Source organism: Panthera onca, chromosome B2 (genome assembly GCF_046562875.1).
Source record: "Panthera onca isolate mPanOnc1 chromosome B2, mPanOnc1 haplotype 2, whole genome shotgun sequence".
Taxonomy (NCBI): domain Eukaryota; kingdom Metazoa; phylum Chordata; class Mammalia; order Carnivora; family Felidae; genus Panthera; species Panthera onca.
The window spans coordinates 49,935,147-49,953,735 of record NC_138343.1 but is presented as its reverse complement, the minus strand read 5'-3'; the positions used below and the strand labels follow the sequence as shown (position 1 = coordinate 49,953,735).

The following is an 18,589-nucleotide window of genomic DNA, read 5'->3' as shown; positions in this document are numbered from 1 at the left end:
CTCTGGTAACAAGCAGTGTTTGTCACTCAGTACGTGCTCAGTAGATATTTCTAATGGAATGATGTATTAAAGGGGGAGATACTGGAGGCAGGGTATCCAAGGTAACTAGTGTGGGCCAGGTGAAGAATGGTGGAAGTGGGGGCTGTTGGGAGAGATCCTGAGGTTCTGAGATTCATAGGGTCTATGAGTGACTGGATGGGAGGGGCTGAGAAGGGGTCCATTTGGGGTTGAAGATGGTTTTGAAACTAGGACTTTGGGATGGCTGACACAGGCATCTAGTACTTCCCCTGGGGGGTTGCAAGGTAATAAAATGCTAAAACATGCGTAGGAGAACCCTTTGTCAGGGTTCCTGGATGGCTCAGTCAGTTAAGCGTCTGACTCTTGAAATAAGCTCAGGTCTTGATCCCAGGGTCGTGAGTTTGAGTCCTGCATTGCGCTCTACGCTCAGCGTGGAGCCTGCCTCAGATTCTCTCTCTCTCTGCTTTCCCCCCCACTCATGCTCTCTCTCTCTCTCTCTCTCTCTCTAAAATAATTTTTTTTTTTTTAAAGAACACTTTAATTACATTTGAAAGGACTCAGGGCTCATCAGTATGAGCACTAAGCCATCCCCTTTACTTCAGGTTTCTCATTTATAAACGTAGAGGTTATAATACCTATACCCAGGACTTTCAGCCTGAACACAATGTTAAGAGGTTAGCAATATCCCACCTTTTGCAAGAAATTCCCACCACGATATCCTCTACAAATGGTCATAGGGAACCAGGAGGAAAGAATTAGGTTGAACCGTGTGAAATGCTGGTATTTTAGTTTTGACCTAGAAAGAAACCAACTGGATAGAGGTTGACCTAATAGATGTGGCAGCAGTTTGAAAATTTGAACACCTTTTCACAGGTGTGATGCTCTGGAGTTCTTAACCTTTTTATTCCTTACATGTGTCAGGTCCAACTTTAAGAAAGGTCAGCCTTAGAGCACATGGGTGGCTCAGTCAGTGAAGGAACTGGCTCTTGATTTCAGCTTAGGTGACGATCTCCAGGTCCTGAGTTCCAGCCCCACAGTGTGCGTGGCGCTGACAGCATGGAGCCTGCTTGGGAATCTCTCTCTCCCTCTCCCCCACTACCTGCTCATTCTCTCTCTCACAAAAATAAATAAACATTAAAAAAAAAAAAAAAAAGGTCAGCCTTGAAGTTAAATGAGGTTTAGTCTTATATAGCCATTACTTTCCCATTTCCTGAAGTCAGATAAAGAAACTAAAGACCAAAGACTGTGTGCTAAATACTGAGTGAAGAAACTACAGATGTAAAATTTATCTAGGAAGTCAAGACAAGCCTAGTCTCAATCACATTTCATACATTGTGCCATATTTAAGAAACCCTATTTACTTAGTGAAATAACTGTGGACCTCATGAAAAAGAGAATGGAAATTAAATAGTTCTTTGTTCATTTTATATTTTTGCACATCTAGAGAGTGATTAGTTGACTCCTTCATCACTGGTAGGAATAAATCCAATATTTGCCTATATAAATTAACTTATTAAAAATACCTTTTGTCCTTCCCAGGAGTACTTTTTAATATTAAACAAAAATTTTCCACGAAAAGGTGCCTTCTTTCTTTCTTCTTCAGTGTTTATTCTTCAGGTCAATTAATATTGAAGGTAGACTTTGGATAAGACGTGTAAAACTAATTTATAATAGCACAAACGTCTCTCAGAGAAGTTAGCAAAACTGCACCCATCCATGCACTCCCCTCATTGGAATCCAAGCTCCCCAGGGCCAGGTCTTTTTTTGTTTGCTGCATATTCCCAGCGATCTGAAACGTGCTTAAGCCACTGCGAGCTCTCAATAAATACTTGGTTGACCGTCCATTCATTGATCATCCGTGCAGGCGCTGCGGCCAGCGAGAAGGCCGGCCTGCAGTTCCCCTCCCTCCACCGGACCTGAGCCGCTCTCAGCCCTGCAACCCCGGGAGTATCCGGCTGCCTGGCCCACCCCTCGGCCCGGCCGCGGCCTCCCTGGCCCTTCCCCTCCCGCGGAGGAAGGAGCGGGCGCCGAGAAGTGGGAAACCCGGGCCCACTTCCTGTCCCGGCAAGGCTGGGCGTCAGCGCCCCCCGCGGCCTGCTCTCTGGGCGCGGGAGGCGGCCGGGCCGCAGCAGAGAGCATGCACTGGGGCGCCGCAGCGGCGGGCCGGGACGAGGGCGCGGGGCCAGGGGGACCTGGCAGCGTTGGTCGCCCCGCGCGCCGGGCCGGCCCCACCCCGCCCCGCGCGTCCCGGCGGCGAGAGGGTTAAGCGCGCGGGGGGCGGGGCCGCAGCGAGCCCTGAGCGCCGAGTGCGGGCCGCGGGTGGGGAGGGGGCTGCGGCCGGGGGCGGTTCCGGGCGGAGGGGGCGGGGGCGGGGGCGGGCGGAGGAAGGGGGCGGGCCCCAGAAGTTGTTCGGCGCTAGGCCGGCGGGCGGGAGGGCGAGCGGGCAGCGGGCCGGCGGGCGGACCGGGCCGGGGCTGGAGAAGTTTGCGCGGCGGCTCGAGAGCGCAGGGTGCGGGCCCCGCCGGCCGCTGCGCGCCCGCTGCCATGGCTTTCCGCAGGAGGACGAAAAGTTACCCGCTCTTCAGCCAGGAGTTCGTCATCCACAACCATGCGGACATCGGCTTCTGCCTGGTGCTCTGCGTCCTCATCGGGCTTATGTTCGAGGTGAGCGAGACTGGGGAGGGGGTGCCCCCTCTCGTGCGTCGGCCGGCGTAGCCCTGCAGGTTCCGCGGGTACTCGTCTGAGCTGGGGAACCTGGCTGCCATGTACGCTCTCTGCGCGCCGGCTTTGTGCACTCTACGCCCCTTGGCCTCCGGGTCAGCCCGGACGCCACCCTCAGCAATGCGCCGTGGCAGCCGTGCCCTGCTCTGCCGCCCCCTGGAGCACCCACCCTATCTTGCAGCGCTCTCTGCAGCCCTGGATCCTAAGCCTGGCTTCGAACCAACCGCAGCGCTGCCACCCTGGCCCGACCAGTGGGGTTTCCTTTCTGGTGTCCGGGAGCCAAGCCCGGAGACTCCCAGACCCGCAGTCATTGCACAACTCTCCCCCTCCCGAGCGGTGGCTGCCAGCTTCTCTGGGCTTTTCCAGTGGGAGGGACCCTGACTCTTTTCCACCCTCCCATCTGATTTTCCGGGTCTTTTGCATCCTCACCTCTGGAACGTGCTCAGGGTGTTCACGTGTGGCCCTGGCCCCATCCCAGAAGTGCCCTTCTGCCATCCTCCTCGCCCCCCCCCCCCCCCCCCGCCTTCTTTTGCCCTTGCCTAAAAGGCCAGGTTCCATATACCCTTTATGACCCTGTGGACTGTTCCTTTAGAGCCATCTGTAGTGGACCCAGAGCTTCTCACCCATTACAGGGACAGGGAGAGAGATGGAAATACTCTCTGCTTTAGGGGAAAGGTGCTTCTCTCAGAGCTGTGGGGGTGGGGGACGAGGATGGGGTCCTACCAGGGACAGCAGTGCACTGGTGCAGGCCTCACCAAGCAGAGAGTGTTAGTGTGTTAGTGAGCCTCCTGGGGGTCAGAATCCGAGGGGGTCCAGGGAACGACTGACTGTGCTCCGGAGAGGGAGACAAATGTTATATTCAAAGTGGGAGGAACTGGAGGAAAGTGAGTCTAGGGCTTGCTGTGGTGTATCTTGTCTCAGGAGTGAGATTACGTGTGAGTGACACTCCCCTCACTCTCACCGGGTCCTTCCTGCTGGGTAGGATTGCTTATCTGCATTCTCAGGGATGGGATAGGAAGCTGTAATCATTTATGAACTGCTTCGGAGATGAAGGGTTCCTAGTGTGGCTGATTTCTCCCTCTGTGTCCCTCTGTCTCCTCTCTAAGGATGGCAAGGGTTCTCCTTGGCCGGTGAAGCTGCCCTCAGGCTGGGGACATTCTTGTGGTGGTGAGTCAGGGTTGGATGTGTGAATGTGTCCTTGGCTGGGCTTCAGGGTCTGTAGGAGATAAACCTGGGATCAGGATTGGGGTCTGTACTCCAGCTTTTGGTAGTGCTTCTCCATTTCAGCTCCTCCCTCCCTCCCTTCTTCCTCTCCTACCCCCCACCCCCACCCCCCAGCTCTCATGGTATATTGACCCTGACTTTGTCAAGCCAGGGTCATCCCTGGGTCCCAGTCTCTGCTCTGTCACTAGTCGGACTGAAAAATTGACTGCAGCCTCAGTTTCCCCATCATTAAAGAGGTTTGTAAAACCTGTCTTCCTCACAAGGTTAGTTATTGTAAGGTTTAACCAAGATCATATAAACGATAAAAGCCAGAAGAGATTCTACAAATGTGACAAATCGCTTGTTCCTGAAGGCCTGTTGTTATTGATCATACTACTAGCTTAATGAAATAAGAGAGAATTTTGTTTTGTCCAGCCAATACCCTCAGTATCTATTTGCTGTCCTCCATTCTAAGAGGCCTCTGAGTGTGCAGTGTCACCAGTCTTGGAGGGTGTGGTTGGAAAGACACATGTGACAGCTGGAGACCTCAGAGCCACATGCTATACAGCCAGCAGAGCCTCTTGCATAGTCTTATGGCCCTCTTTGCTGTGTTTCAGGCATTTGCTAAGGTTTGTGGCTCTGTGGGTTTTATCTTTGCTTGAAAGAGCTGCTTAGGGTTTGAGTTTGGTATCTTCTTCCCTCTCCTGCCTTTAGTCTTCTGGAAAGTCCTACGCATTAAACCTGGAGTTTTGTGGGAGTTGAAAAGTGCGAGGAGCCCTTAATCCCACTACCTGACAGAAGAGAAAGGTCCAGGGTAGAAGAAATAACAACAAAAATGCCTTCCCTGATTTCCCCTCTTGGGACTGGACTGGGGAGCATGGAGAAGGCCCTGGCTGTGAAATGCCTGCGGACTCCCTCTTGCCACCACCCTCTCCCTACAGAAGCTTAGACCTACAGCGGTTGGGCTTATAGGGCACCGGAGGTACCTTGTGATATTGGTGATGTATGCTGGTATGTGAGAGGGTCATGCCTAAACTTCCCTTGTGAAGGACATGTGTTCTGCTGTGTTAGGCACAAAGGTTCTTGTTGTCTATACCTAACAACTGACTCCACAGAGATAGGAGAGACAGTCAGATTTTTGGAGCTCTGCTCTCCCTACCGAATGAGAGCAGAAAGAGCTCAGTTACTCCCAAAGGACCTCAGAGGAACACCAGAGGAACACTTCACATTTGGAGTAAAGCCAAGGGGTGGCACCACATAACCCAGCATAGGACTAATAGATATTACTTAGGGTTCTGGGTTCTCCCCTGGAGGACTGGTGTATATGTAGGGTGCATATGAGCGGGGCAGTCCAGCACTTAACACGCTTTTTCGTAGAAGTGAGGACAGAAGGAGGGGGAAGGGAAAGGGGGACACAGGGAGAGAGGATGTCAGGCTCTTGGGTTTCTGACTTGGGGCAGGGCTAGGATTCCTTCATTCAGAAGCTGAGTCAGGAAAACACAGTTATGATTCTTCCCACAAAGAGTGACTCTCCTGGCCGCTCCTCCCTCTGGGGTCCCCTGCCCAGCTTCTGCCAATGAGCTGGACCCCACTGTCCCCACCCCAGGCAGCCATAGCCCCTCGCATCCCAACAGGCCTCCATCTCACCTTGCCCCTTCCCCAACTCACCCTCAGCTCGCCAGCATTTAGAGGGGCTTTCATTTCCCCCTCAGGGATCCTAGGACTTGAGTTCTGTCTCCTGGGAGATGATGACTCCAAATTTCCTCCCTCGGGATCCCTTCCTTTGGGAACACACATGAAGAGGTGCCCCTCCCTCCTCCTTTTGGTTTAGTTTTGGGCCGTCCTAAAATTCCTTCTCCCATTTCCAAGGCAGGGGTGGGTTCTTTGCCCTGAACCCAGGTTTCCTTTCCATTCTGCAATGCTGTTTGGAATAGAGCTCTTCTGTGCAGCCACAGCACTTGGCTAAAAAATGTCAGGAATGTGGAGCTTTATTTTCCCCCTCCTTCCCTTCCAGCTCTCTCTTTCTTAACTCTGGCTTTTGGGGGAGTTGGTGCAAGTGGGAGTTTTCTACCCCACGGTTTGGTCCTGCAGTCCTGTCTTTGGTGGAGTCCAGTCTGACTCCCCTTCAGGGTGTGGGCGGCCAGCCGGGGGTGTGTGTGTGTGCGTCAGATTTGAAAGCTGCCTGCCCCTCCCCTTTCCCTTTGCTTTCCAGTGTCCCGTTCAGTGCCACGTTTCAAACTGAAACAGGCAGGGGAAGAGGAAAACTCTCTCATTAGTGAATGGAGAATGAGAAAAAGTGGAGGGTGTGGGGGGGAGCATCGAACAGAGAGGAAGCAATTATACATTACCTCTAAAATGTCATTTTGAAACAGAAACTTTTTTGTTGGTTTTAAAGCTCATTCGCAGGCCCTGCGGGCTCTGTAGCATGGAAATGTTTCTAGAACTCTAGGCCTGTCATTTGTAGGTTCGGTTCCTGTTTGGTCTGTGATGACTTGAGGGTTTAGGACCCAGAGAACTTTTCTGGTAGCGGCTGGTTTTGCTTCTTTTGGAGGTAGATGTGGAAGAGCTGCCTTCTTCCCTGTTCCGGACACCGTGATTGACTTGTCAGAATGATGTGCCTGCAGCCCGTACAATGGCAGTCCTGTTAACACACAGGTTCCATGGCTCCAGCTCACACCCTCCCAGACGCACCTGTAGGCATTATGACCTGCGTGAGGCTGCTGGTCCTGTCTGATTATTAGCCTTGTGAAACAGTTCTGCTTCTGTTGTATTTCTGTGAAGAGGTATGTAAATGGCACAGGCGTGCGTCTGTGGACAGATGTTGTTTCTTGGACTACCTTCAGGGTGCTTTTGAAGATGTCTCTTTGCCAGCTTTTGTAGCTTTTGACTTTATACATCATCCTCACTGGCCTCTGACTTAGTCGTTTAGTGGTGTTCTAGAGAAATTAGTCAAGGGAAACTGAGAAGGGTCACTTATTCTCTTGGGTGCTCTCATTCTGTGGTTGGATTTCCACACACATTGCTCAGTGATCTGAGCAACAGAGCAGAAATTTGGAGCTAGTTTCTCTCCTGGTCAAGCCTCAAGTGTAACTGTATCCTATGGGACTTAATGGTGAATCAGCTATCCCTATTTCTTCCCTTGGCAAAAATGTGCTCTCCGGAAAGGGGGTGTTGATCAGTTAGTGAGTTTTTAACCCTTACCTCAGGATGAAGACTGATACCTGTAAAAATGCCCGGCACTCTGCCTGGCACATGGGCACTTAGTCGATGGTCTCAACAAACACGCCCATCACTGCTGCTCTTGGCTTCATTGTTGGGTCTGTGAGTACATCTTCCACCATCAGACTGGCTTGTTGGGCACGGGGGCTGCATTTCATTTTAGATCTGACATGTTTTGCGATGAGACCTTGCCCCCAAGTTTTCCAGTGCTGGCCATTTGCTCACCAAAGGGGATGATTGCTCTACCCTGGGTCCCTCTTTTTCCCCAGGGAGCCTGTGGTACGGCGTTCTTTGGAGAACGTCTGTTTTCTCTCTGACATCTGTCTCGTTAGAACACGGGCTGTGGGGTCTCTGTGCGGCCACTGTCAGCCGGTGGAGGAGTAAAAACCATGAGGAGACTGCCCCGTGAGCTAAATAGGTGCCCCTTTTCTCTTGCTCACTCCGTTTTCTGAGCCCTCAGTTGCTCGTTTCTCGGGGGCACTGTCCAGACCAGTCACAACAGAGCGCCTCAGTCCTGACTGTTTGTAGAGCACACGTGTTGCTATGGTGAAAACTTCACTCTGGCAGGCATGAGCTCCCTTTTGATCTGCTTTGTCATGGGCAGGGGCCCCAGAAATCACTCTGTGGCATAGCTGATGTACCTCCCGTTCCCACCCTGATAAATGACGAAGCCAGAGGGTTGATAAGACCGGATTAGAGTTCCCAAACTCCAGAAGTGCTTTCTAATCAGCGAGAGCACTATTAGCAGTCTTTGGTGGGAAATTGCACTGATACTATCTCTTAACCTTTTCATCCAGCGCTGTGTATCTGGTATCCGTTGGTACCTAATGGTTAAAGAAAGGGAAAAAAAAAGAGGAAAAGAAAACAGTAAAACTACTAACATGGCTCCTGACACAGCCCTTCTTATTTCACAAGCAGACCTTTATCTTTTACACAGTCTATTGCTTTGCCTTGATTTACCTCCGCTGTCTCAAATGGCCCACAGTAGAGGAGAACCCAACTCAACCTAGTCACAGCTGGTTGACGGTGCAAGTTCACTGTGTGGTTTAAAGAGCTTTGCAGGCAGCTCTTCTGGCCAGTGCAGGTTCACACAGCTTTCTTTGCTTTTCAACAGAGGAAGTGGAGGCAGATTGGAGGCGGGTGGGGGAGGGTGCTCTGAGGCCCCTGGAGCCCACTGGTGAGTTTGTGGGAGCTTAGGGTTAGGTGAGGCGCTGCTCTGTGGCTCTCCGCCTGAGCCACGTTGCCTCTTGACGGCTTTCCTCATTTGTCTGGATGGGTTGGCAACACTTGACATCTGCAAAATGCTTTACTAGCCTCACCCTGTAATCTGGATGGTTTATGGGGGTTGTCATACCCATCCAGAGCCTGGCTTCCAGAGGAGAGACTTGGCCAAGGACCATTCCCTCCTAGTCAGAGTTGGAGCCAAAATAAGAATTCAGCAACGTCTGGCTCACATTTAGAGCTCAGCCCTAATGCTTCCATGAACGAGGAGTCTATGGAATGTAGCCACAGGCTGCTTTATTTTTCTTTGTCTGAGTGGAATCTGTTTATTACCTGGAAGTAATGTCTGCAGGTCATTGTTCCACTTGGAGGCTTTTCTGCCTGGAACAGTCATTGAGATTTGCATCTCCCTGAAAGAGATGACAGAGGATGACCCAAATGTGTGTATCACATGGGAACATAGGTGAATGGGCAGGGGCTTTACCTACTGTGAAAGTTCCTGCCTGTTATTAGCCAGCATCTGTGGAAGAATAGTTTCCTCTGGCTGTTGTATTTTCATTGCCCTTATGGTCAAGTTAATATTGTGGTCATAGATCAAGGGCATATCTTTTCTTCGCATTTCCCAAGATTAAGGATTAGAGGGAAACCTAGAAGTCATCTACTATGTCTATAGAAGAGGATAATAGACTCCCAGAGGTTGGGAGATTTGCCCAGGACAGTAGAGGGAAGTTTTGGCAAATGTGGGGCTTGAGCATACATCTTCTGACTCAAGTCTAGGGAATTTTCTACGCGTTTATTTGCCCCTGGAATTCTTGATGCTACCTTTGAGTGCCATGGTATGTGTAGAAGCCTTGCAATTGATACATCTTTCTTAAGTGTGCTATGTTCATTAGTTTGGCAACTGTTTATTGAGTTCCTGCCGTGTTCCTGTGTTGAGTTCTGGGAACGCAGATGAATAAAGTGGGGTCCTTGTCCTCAGAGAGGTCACTGTGTGGTAGCTTAAAGCTGGTAAGCTATTTGTGGAGGGGAGTCAGGCCTTGAACTTGATGTAAATGGCAGGTGCAGCTTATAGGCAGACTGTTGGGCCTCAACCTTAAGCCACTGCTGTTGGTGGAAGGGGGTGGTTTCTTAAATGTAGACCCGACACCCTGAGTGTGGAGTTGTCAGTAGTTAGGGGACAAGAGTGGTGGTCATTTCTAGATACCTTGTGAGGCACAGCTGGTGCTCTTAAACTTTACAGCTTTGTGAATAAGTGAACTGACCAAAGGCTTTGTGTGTGTGTGTGTGTGTGTGTGTGTGTGCGCGTGTATGCACATGTCCATGTGCACGTGCCACAGATGTGATTTCTAACACCAGGAGGTCTTTATTGATTGAGATTAGGAGAGCTCTTCCATATGATTTCTTAAGATTTTTACCATAAAACTCCAACATGATCTGAAATGTACCTTTTGGGTTAGTGGAGGTGATGATCACACCTGGGGTGAAAAGGACTTACGACTCTGAGCCTCAGTTGCCCTGTCTTTGCAGTAGGGAGATTTCTTAATAAAGCTCCTGAATTTTATAAGAGCAGAGCATTTCCTTTTTTACTTAATTTATTCGTTTTATTTTTTTAAGTAGGTTCTATGCCCAACATGGGGCTTAAACTCATGACCTGGAGATCAGGAGTTGCGTGCTCCACTGACTGAGCCAGCCGGGCGCCCCAGGGCCGAGTATTATTATCAGTTTGTTCCTTCATTTTTATCATAAATGTGTAGATAATCTCTGCAGAGAGTTTTTAAAAGAGACTTTGTAGTGACCCACCAGTATTCTGAAGATTTCTGTGGCTTTTGGGGAGACAGAAGGGTGTGTCCTACTTCAAGACAAAGGATAGAGAGGTGATTTTTACAGCCTACCTCTCCCCCAGCTGCTTGCTTTGAGGAATGTCCAGGATCACACTGGCTTGTCAACAAGTGTGTTTGTGCCTGGTATAGGGTGGGATCTGCCAAAAGATAGTGTTGCGAGTCTGTGAGAATGTGGCTTTAGGTTTAAAGGTACCAGGGATGTATTATGGGCTCCTTTCCTGAATGTTAAGAGCAGGCTGGGGGTTCCTGACCTGGAGGAGCAATTCCAGGGTAAGCAGGCCTCCCCTCCAGCAATGCCTGGAGCCCTGCAGGAAATCACCAGGCCTGCTTCACAATGCCTGGTTTCCTGCTGAGAATTCCTTGGAACTTGGAGCAGAATTGCACTTTTTAGACCCAACACTTCTGGAGTTGAGAGTGTGTTTGGTGTGTAGCATGACTTTGTACTGGATCAACTTTTGACCTCGTTGGGCAAGGACACACTTGTTTGTATGGATTTTGTGACTGTTGGCCTGGAAGGTGGAAAGGGATGGTTGATAGCTGCTTTCTTTTCCTTTTTTTTTTTTTTAATTGCAGTTTGCTCTCTGGTTTGGCATGAAGTGTGAACACATGTTCCTCTTCCAGAGTCCTCGAGGCTTGAGCTGTCCTCAGGCCTGGATTCTCCCTTGGGTCCTGCCACTAAATAGCTGCATGGCCCATGCAAGCTGCTCAGCTCTCTGGGCCCCATTGCTTCCCGGGCTGTCTCTTGTTTGTGGCTCAGTCATGCCTGTTTAATGTGGTTATGTACAACAGGGCTGGGGATGTGTAGACAACTTAAGTTGTCAGTCAGAAATTGGGAGGGGAGGAAAGGGGGCACCTTCCTTCCCCCTCTTCTCCCCCAGCCATATAGATTTCGGGGTTAGTCAGAATAAAGTTGTGCCTCCATCGGGTTAAGTGGTCTCAACTTCTCATCTTAGTTTCATTTCTTCTTTGCATCGAAATCAGGTTCTAGCCTAAATTTGGGTTTGATGCAGAGTCCAGCTTAGTGGAACCAGCTTTGGAAAAGGAGAAAATCCTTACATTAGAAAGGAACTGTCTGGAGTCAGGGGAGAGGCTAGGCTTTGTTTGTGACTTTCAAGCCAAAGGCCCTGTGGCCTCTCTAAGGCCAATCAGGGTGTTGAGGCAGAGCAAGAAGAATAGCCCGTGTCTCCTGCTCTGCTGTGTGCGTTTTATCATCCTGGTCTTCTGAGTGTGATCTGGGGCCCTGGGCTGGAGCAGATTTTCCTATTCAGTGATGTGCTTGTCGTGTACACATTACACTCCTCTGTGGCTTTTTTCTTTTCTTTTTTCAGATCAGTAGTGTCTGACCCATGACCTACCATTCTTATCCCCTCTGCCCTCAAGAGTGTTCTCAGGGCTTTGCCTGACTGACTACAACCACTTCTTCTTCTTCTTCTTTTTTTAATGTTAATTTACTTTTGAGAGAGAGAGAGAGAGAGAGACAGACAGACAGAACACGAGCAGGGGAGGGGCAGAGGACAGGGAGACACAGAATCTGAAGCAGGCGCCAGGCTCTGAGCTGTCAGCACAGAGCCTGACGCGGGGCCTGAACCCCTGAACCGTGAGTTCATGACCTGAGCCAAAGTTGGAGGCTCAACCGACTGAGCCACCCAGATGCCCCAACAACCACTACTTCTGAAGCATCTTCCATCACTCTGACCAAATAGCAGGCTTTCTTCCTCAAAATTATAAGAGTGAGGAAGAGGTAGAGAGGGACGAGGCAGTGCTTAATGACCTTGTTCTGACGCCTAGCTTCAAGTAGGAGTTACCCGTCACATCTCATATTTGAAGTATCACAGTGTTTGGCTCACCAAAAGTAGTCCACACCTGTGGCATCCAGCAGGTGGCCACTAGCCACGTTTGGCTTTTCTAGTGCAGTAGAATGAAGTGAAATTAAAAATTCGGTTCCTTAGTCACACTAGGCACGTTCGACGTCTCAGGAGCACAGCTATAGATAGAGTGTTGCCACCACCGCAGAAAGTTCTGTTGGACCACGTAGGTGCACATGTTCCTTTCTGAGGGCTTTCATAGTAGTAAGCAGTGGTTCATGCTGTGGTTCTGTGGGGGAACCATTAGAGGCCCTGGATCACGGTGGCTAAGGTCAGGGCCCTACTACCAGTCCGCCTGACTTTGAACTCTGGTTCACCTTGTCATCTTGGTAAAGGATCTAACCTCTCTGTGCTGCCGTTTCCTCATCAGTAAAATTATGCCGTAAAGTTGTTGGGAGGATTAGAAGCATTGATATAAAAGATGTCAGAAAGGTTGACATAAATAGAGCACCTAGAAGAAGGTGTGGTACAGGAGCTCAATACCTGCTGCCTGTTGTCCTTCCTACGCTTGAACAGCGCTGGAGTGACACCTTAACTCTGCAGAAACCCCCTTTGCAGCTGCCTCATCTGTTTGGAGCATAGCTGAGAAACAGGATGCAGGGGGAGGTCCCGGAGCAGCCCAGTGATGGCCCCAGACCTGTGTCCTGACACCACACCTAGGCTAGTTGCTTGGGCTTTGACCTCTACTCAAAGCCCACCAGCGCTTACTTTTCATACAGCTCTATGAGGCTTGGTTATCTCATTCCCAAGATTACAGAAGGAAGATTAAGTTAGAACAGGAGAAGTGGCTGGGGTAGCTGACTTTTGGGGAGGACTACCCCATTCCTAAACACTTAAGAGTCATAAGAAATGGGGTGCCTGGATGGCTCAGCCAGTTAAGCGTCCAACTCTTGATTTCGACTCAGGTCATGATCTCACAGTTCGTGAGTTCAAGCCCCACACTGGGCTCTGCTGACAGTGCAGAGCATGCTTCCGAGTCTCCGAGTCTCTCTCTCCCCCTCTCTCTGTCCCTCCCCTGCTTGCTTCTCTCTCTCTCCCTCTCTCAGAAAAAAAAACCCAAAACAACAACAACAACAACAAAACAAACTTAAAGTCATAAGAAATAAAAAAAAAAAAAAGCAAACATGTGTACTTGGTGTCCCTTAGTATACGCACAGATGCACAGACAACTTGTATAGATTTTGAGGTTACCATGATAGACTAGCACCAGATGGTACTCGATCATAATGATTATCTGCAGGGAAAGTGAAAGGTATGTAGGATGCTCACGTGTGTAGGAACATTTCTGTCCACAGTGATTAATGTTGCAGTTTCAGTACCTAAATCTTCAGCAATATGGAAACTGGATATCCAGAATGATTCAGCCCCAGACATTTCTGGCCAGTCACAGATTTTTTTGTAGCCCTGAAATAAAAGGCAAAGTCGGTCCATTGTACAGTGTACTTTCTTACCCAAGAAATGCGGAAGAAACTTTGCTGACATTCTTATCGTCTAGTCTGGGAAATCCCTTCATTCAACACTATTCAACCACCTGCCGTTCAATTTTCTTCTTTTTCTAATCATTCAGTAAATACATCTCTGCGCAAAATTCTGAAATGTGTAATGGAAGCCACCTGACATAGTTCTTGGCATGACTTGCTCTACTGTGGTCCGTTTTGGAGCTTCCAAACGAAGAAAAGGAGATGCTGCTCAGCCACTGTTCCTGGAGTCTCGTGGGTCCAGCATATTCTAGGCCTGACAACTGTGCCTTGTCAGATTATCAGTGGCCACTTACACGACCTTTAGCGTATAGCTGTGGCCAGGTGTAACTTGACCAATGTTGCTGGCTTCTCAGTCTCACCATTTGGGTTGTTTGCTCACATGGCCCGATAGATGTGTGTCCAGACTAAGCTGATTCCGATCTCTTGCCTCCTCTTTCTACAAACCTTGATTAAAGAGCTTTTTGTGAGTCATTGTTCTAGATGCTGGCAAAACAGGGGAAAGACATGCTGCCCAATTACAAGGAAGAACCTTACCATCTAATAAGGGAGACAGATGACGGGAAACAAGTACAGTCTCTTGATGATGAGTATTCCAGTTGAGCCGCCATATTTGTCTTCTGTGTTTGGCACACAGTGGTGTTCACTAGGTAGTGGTCTGCTGGAGAGGATACTCTGGGAACATGGAGGAGGGGCTCCTTGCCCAGAATAGGGGTAAGTGCATGCTGGGTGAGGCCAGGGAGAGAAGAGGATGTGAGAGGACACTAGGCAAGGGGATCCGCTTGTCCCTGTGAATGCACAGCTGGGGCTGGCATGAAGCACTGGGGTACTCAGCAGGCTAGTGTGATAGGATGCTCTGGGTGAGACTGGAAATGAAGAGTCTGGTCAGGAGGCTGTGGCACTGATCCATGTGAGAACTGCTCCCTCCCCAAAATTTCAGTCTCCTTCCAACCTGGAGGAGGGACCAGGACCCCCACGCTGATGTCAATTCAGAGGCTGCTGGCACTGCAGGGTCTCTCCTCTCCCAGTTCTCTTTCCCCAGGCATGTTATGTGACACAGGCAAGCTACAAGGCAGTTGTGGGGGGGAGGGGGGGGTGGGCAGGCAAGGACAGCTAAAGCTAGGAGAGAGGAACAGCTTTTCTTTAGACCTTATTGTAACCCTGAGGCATGCATTGATGTGATGTTGCTCTTGAATATGAATATCATTGTTTGTCTTGTGTTGCCTTTGCATTATCACTGACATGTCCTTTGAACTTATTTAAAAGGTATTTTTTTTGCACCTAATGTGATTTCCAATTTTTTAAAAAGTAGGGAGGGCCTCAGCTAGATGGAACATCTTTTTCTCCACTTTTTTTTTTTTTTTTTTTTTTAGTTAAATAAGCCACGAAGAGGTTTGCACTCAAGTACTGTGGCCTTATCTAAGGAAGCTGGTGCTGTTCCTGTGTTCAGAGGAGATGGAGGGAGGGGGAGCATTTTTTTTTTTGTAGAGGCTTTTCTAGGTATAGGTGAGGTGGGGACAGACATGTAGGGGTTCACTGGTGGACAGAGGAAGGTAGGCATGGCCTGTAGGTAGCATTTCATTTGCTCTAAGTTATCGAGCACTCACTGTATACTAGAGTATACCCATATCGTGTCAAGGAGTACCCCACAGCGGTGTCAGTAAATAATTCTTTGAAATGTGCTTGGGAGAATGAGGAGTAGCTGATCTGTCGCATGCCTTCCATCTCTAAACTTTTGCAGACCCTTAGAAACAGATGCATTGAGATTTGCCTTTGTGTGATTTCTAGCACGTTATTTGAACACCTGGGGGTTGTCTTCCCAAGACCTGTTGGTGATCATCCACTATTTTACGAAACACCCCGGACTCCCATGGGTGGTTTACATTGTCTCCGGAGGAGAGGGAGAATACAAGCATGTGTGTCCGGACAGAAACCCACCATGGCCACTTCTCCCTTGCCTTGTTCCCCATATCGAAGTCCCAGCAGTTTTACCCCTGCATTTGCTCCCAAGTCCCCTCTCATACTTCACTGCTCTTTGGCTTTAGCTCAGACTCCTGAGTGGTTATACGGGTCCTAGCTTGGACCTCAGCCTCTTGTCTGGTCTCCTGTCCGCTCCCTTTCCTCAGAGCTACCACTGATTGTTGTCTTCAGACACAGAGCCGACCATGGGGCTCCCTTACTTAAAATCCTTCCATGGTGCCCACCTAAAGTCTAGGCTGCCTAGCATGGCATGCTGGGCTCCCCCAAAGCCTGACCAGTCTTTGTCCTGGACCCCCTCTGTTCCTTGTTTGGGCCCTGCCCTGCCTACCCCCAACGCAAACCACCTACCTGAGGTTCCAGAACATCCTCTCTCTGTGCCTGCCTGCTTCCGTTCATGCTCCTGCCCACCCCCAGGTCTTCTCCTTCCCCCTTCTTGAACCACTGCCTCCCATATCACACAGTCGCCACCTGCTCCAAACGTTGTCCTCAGCCCTTCTTCCTGCCTCCTTTCTGTCTACCTCTCTATTTCTCTTGTTTATTCATTCAACCAGACTCAGACCGAGCATTTGCTCCCTTCCAAGCACTGTTCTTGGGGCTAGGTAGGATAAAAGATGAAAAGGCGAAGATTCTGCCATCGCGGAGCCAAGAGTCCTTAGGGAGGTGACAGTGTCACTGCCACTCCTGTGTGTAGGAGGTACACTTCAAGAGTCAGGGAGGGGAGCATAATTCTCCTGGGAGTATTAGGGACAGTTTATTTGAAAATGGAGAAGTCTGGGCTGGACCCTGAGGCCTGAGGGGCATTGGCCAGGCAGAGAGGACATGTGTAAAGGACAGAGATGTGCAGGTGGGTGATGTGATAAGTGGCTCCATGTTACCAAAGTGGGGTGGGGGTGGGGAGTAAGGAAGGAAGTGAGGGAAGATGAGTCTGGACTGGCAGGCACGGTTCGGCCCATTGGTGGCCCTTGTTCAGAAGTTTGGATTTACTCCTCAGCTCAGGTAATAGGGAGCCATTGAAGTTTTCCTGAGCACAGAAGTTACTTCATCACATTTGTACTTGGAAGGTCACAGGCAGTAGGGCCGAAGCGTGTTCCTTGCACTTGCTGTGAGCTCCCTGAAAGGAACAGGTTGCTTTACATTTTCTCAGTATCCCCAGCACCTCTGTGCCTAATATGTAGTTGGTGTGAATTGATTGAGGATGGGCTTGTGCACACACAGGATAGTGTGCATCTTGAGTTGCCTTTCTGCTGCTGGTGGTCATGTGCACCTTTTTCTATTCATGCTGTCTCTTCTGGGTTCTCAGGTACCCAGTAAGAGGTGCTCGTGAGCATATTCGGAATTCCTGCTACTTTAGCATGTGCACACAGGGAGGGAACCTATAATCCTAGCCATTTAAAGCTTTTAAACATTTTTTTTTGAATAGACAATATTTGGCAGTGCAGTCACATTATTCAAAAATCAAAAACATTAAAAAAAAAGAATACATTGAAAGTGTCCCTCCCTGACCTCTTCTTATCTAGCTCCCCTCCCCTGCCCCTAGGTAGCACTTCATTTATTTTTGTGTATCCTTGAGTTTATTTATGCAAATACAAGCAGCTATAAATTATATGATAGATTTTGGATATATAGAGAGTACATATACACATGTGATATGCACACATATATATATATATATATAATATATACATATGTATGTATGTGTATATATATATATAATATATACATATGTATGTATGTGTATATATATATGTGTGTGTATTTCCTGTCCCCCTCTCTTGCGCAGAACAAAGTGTATTATCTACACTGTTCTGCTCCTTGCTGTTTTTGGTTCACAAAATATCCTAGAGCTCTTTCCATGTCAGTATGCAGAGAATTTCCTCATCAGTGTGTAAGCTTGCATAGTCTCCCATCATGCAGGTACACTGGACTTCATTTAATCAGTCCCCTTTTGGTGGATACCTGGGTTGTTTCTAATCGTTTGCTCTTATAAGCAATGCTGCAGTGAATATCTTGGTACATAGGTCATTTCATGTCTATACAGCCATATATCTCATAACATATTTTCCCAGAAGCAGGATGACTGGGTCCAAGCATAAATGCATTTGTGTTTTTGACAGATATTGACAAATTGTCCTCGTCCTTTATTTTTTTAAATTTTTTAATGTTTTTATTTTATTTTTGAGAGAGAGAGAGAGACAGACAGAGACAGAGCATGAACAGGGAAGGGGCAGAGAGAGAGGGAGACACAGAATCCGAAGCAGGCTCCAGGCTCTGAGCTGTTAGCACAGAACCTGATGCAGGGCTCGAACTCATAGACCGTGAGATCATGACCTGAGCCGAAGTCTGACGCTTAACCAACTGAGCCACCCAGGCGCCCCTCCTTGTCCTTTTTAAATACCACATTGAAACCAAGAAATCAGCCATAGACTCTTTATTGTGTGTCGTTGAAAATCTAATACCACTGCCTGCATTGATCTTGTTCACTGCTGTATTCTTAGCAACTAACATGGTGCCCGGCATGTAACGGGAGTCAAATACTTGGATTTCTAAATGACGTTGTTTGGCATGTTCGGATAGTGGGGTTCTTCCCTGTTGATTATCTTTCAGCTCTTCTGTGATGTATCTTTTCTGTCTGGCCCTTTATACAAATTTTTCCCTCAGGACACCATCCTGCTTTCACTTGGCCATGGTTCCTCATTCCTGAGGCCACAACCCCCTTTTTTTGGAATGCCCTGCTTTGCCCTACTGGGCAGGGTGCTTCCTTCTGCCTCAGCAGTTCCCTGGGCCCTCCTAACACAGTTCTCATCATTGCCCCGCCTCCATGGTGTGTGGCCTTGTCTGTCTCCAGGGCTTGACTGGGAGCTCTGCCAGGACGGGAGAGGGTCTCGCTCACCATTGTGTCTCTAGGCCCCAGCATGATACTTGGCATTCTGGTGGTTCTCCTGTAATATTCTTGCAGCAAATAAGTGGTAACTTGGAATTATCAATTGATAACCAGTTTTCAAAGGATTTTTGCATATTTAATTGAGATATAATTCATATACTG

The 18,589-nt window shown here is 48.9% G+C and overlaps 1 protein-coding gene across 1 annotated transcript in view; it reads left to right on the top strand.

The window, feature by feature from the left end:
• Nucleotides 1-2,409: 2,409 nt before the first annotated feature.
• Nucleotides 2,410-18,589, top strand: part of TRAM2 (translocation associated membrane protein 2) — an 83,200-nt gene continuing 67,020 nt past the window's right edge. Inside the window, exon 1 of the mRNA XM_060615728.3 lies at nucleotides 2,410-2,682. Coding sequence (XP_060471711.1) covers nucleotides 2,563-2,682 — 120 coding nt within the window. The 5' untranslated portion in view covers nucleotides 2,410-2,562. The remainder of the gene's footprint in view (nucleotides 2,683-18,589) is intronic.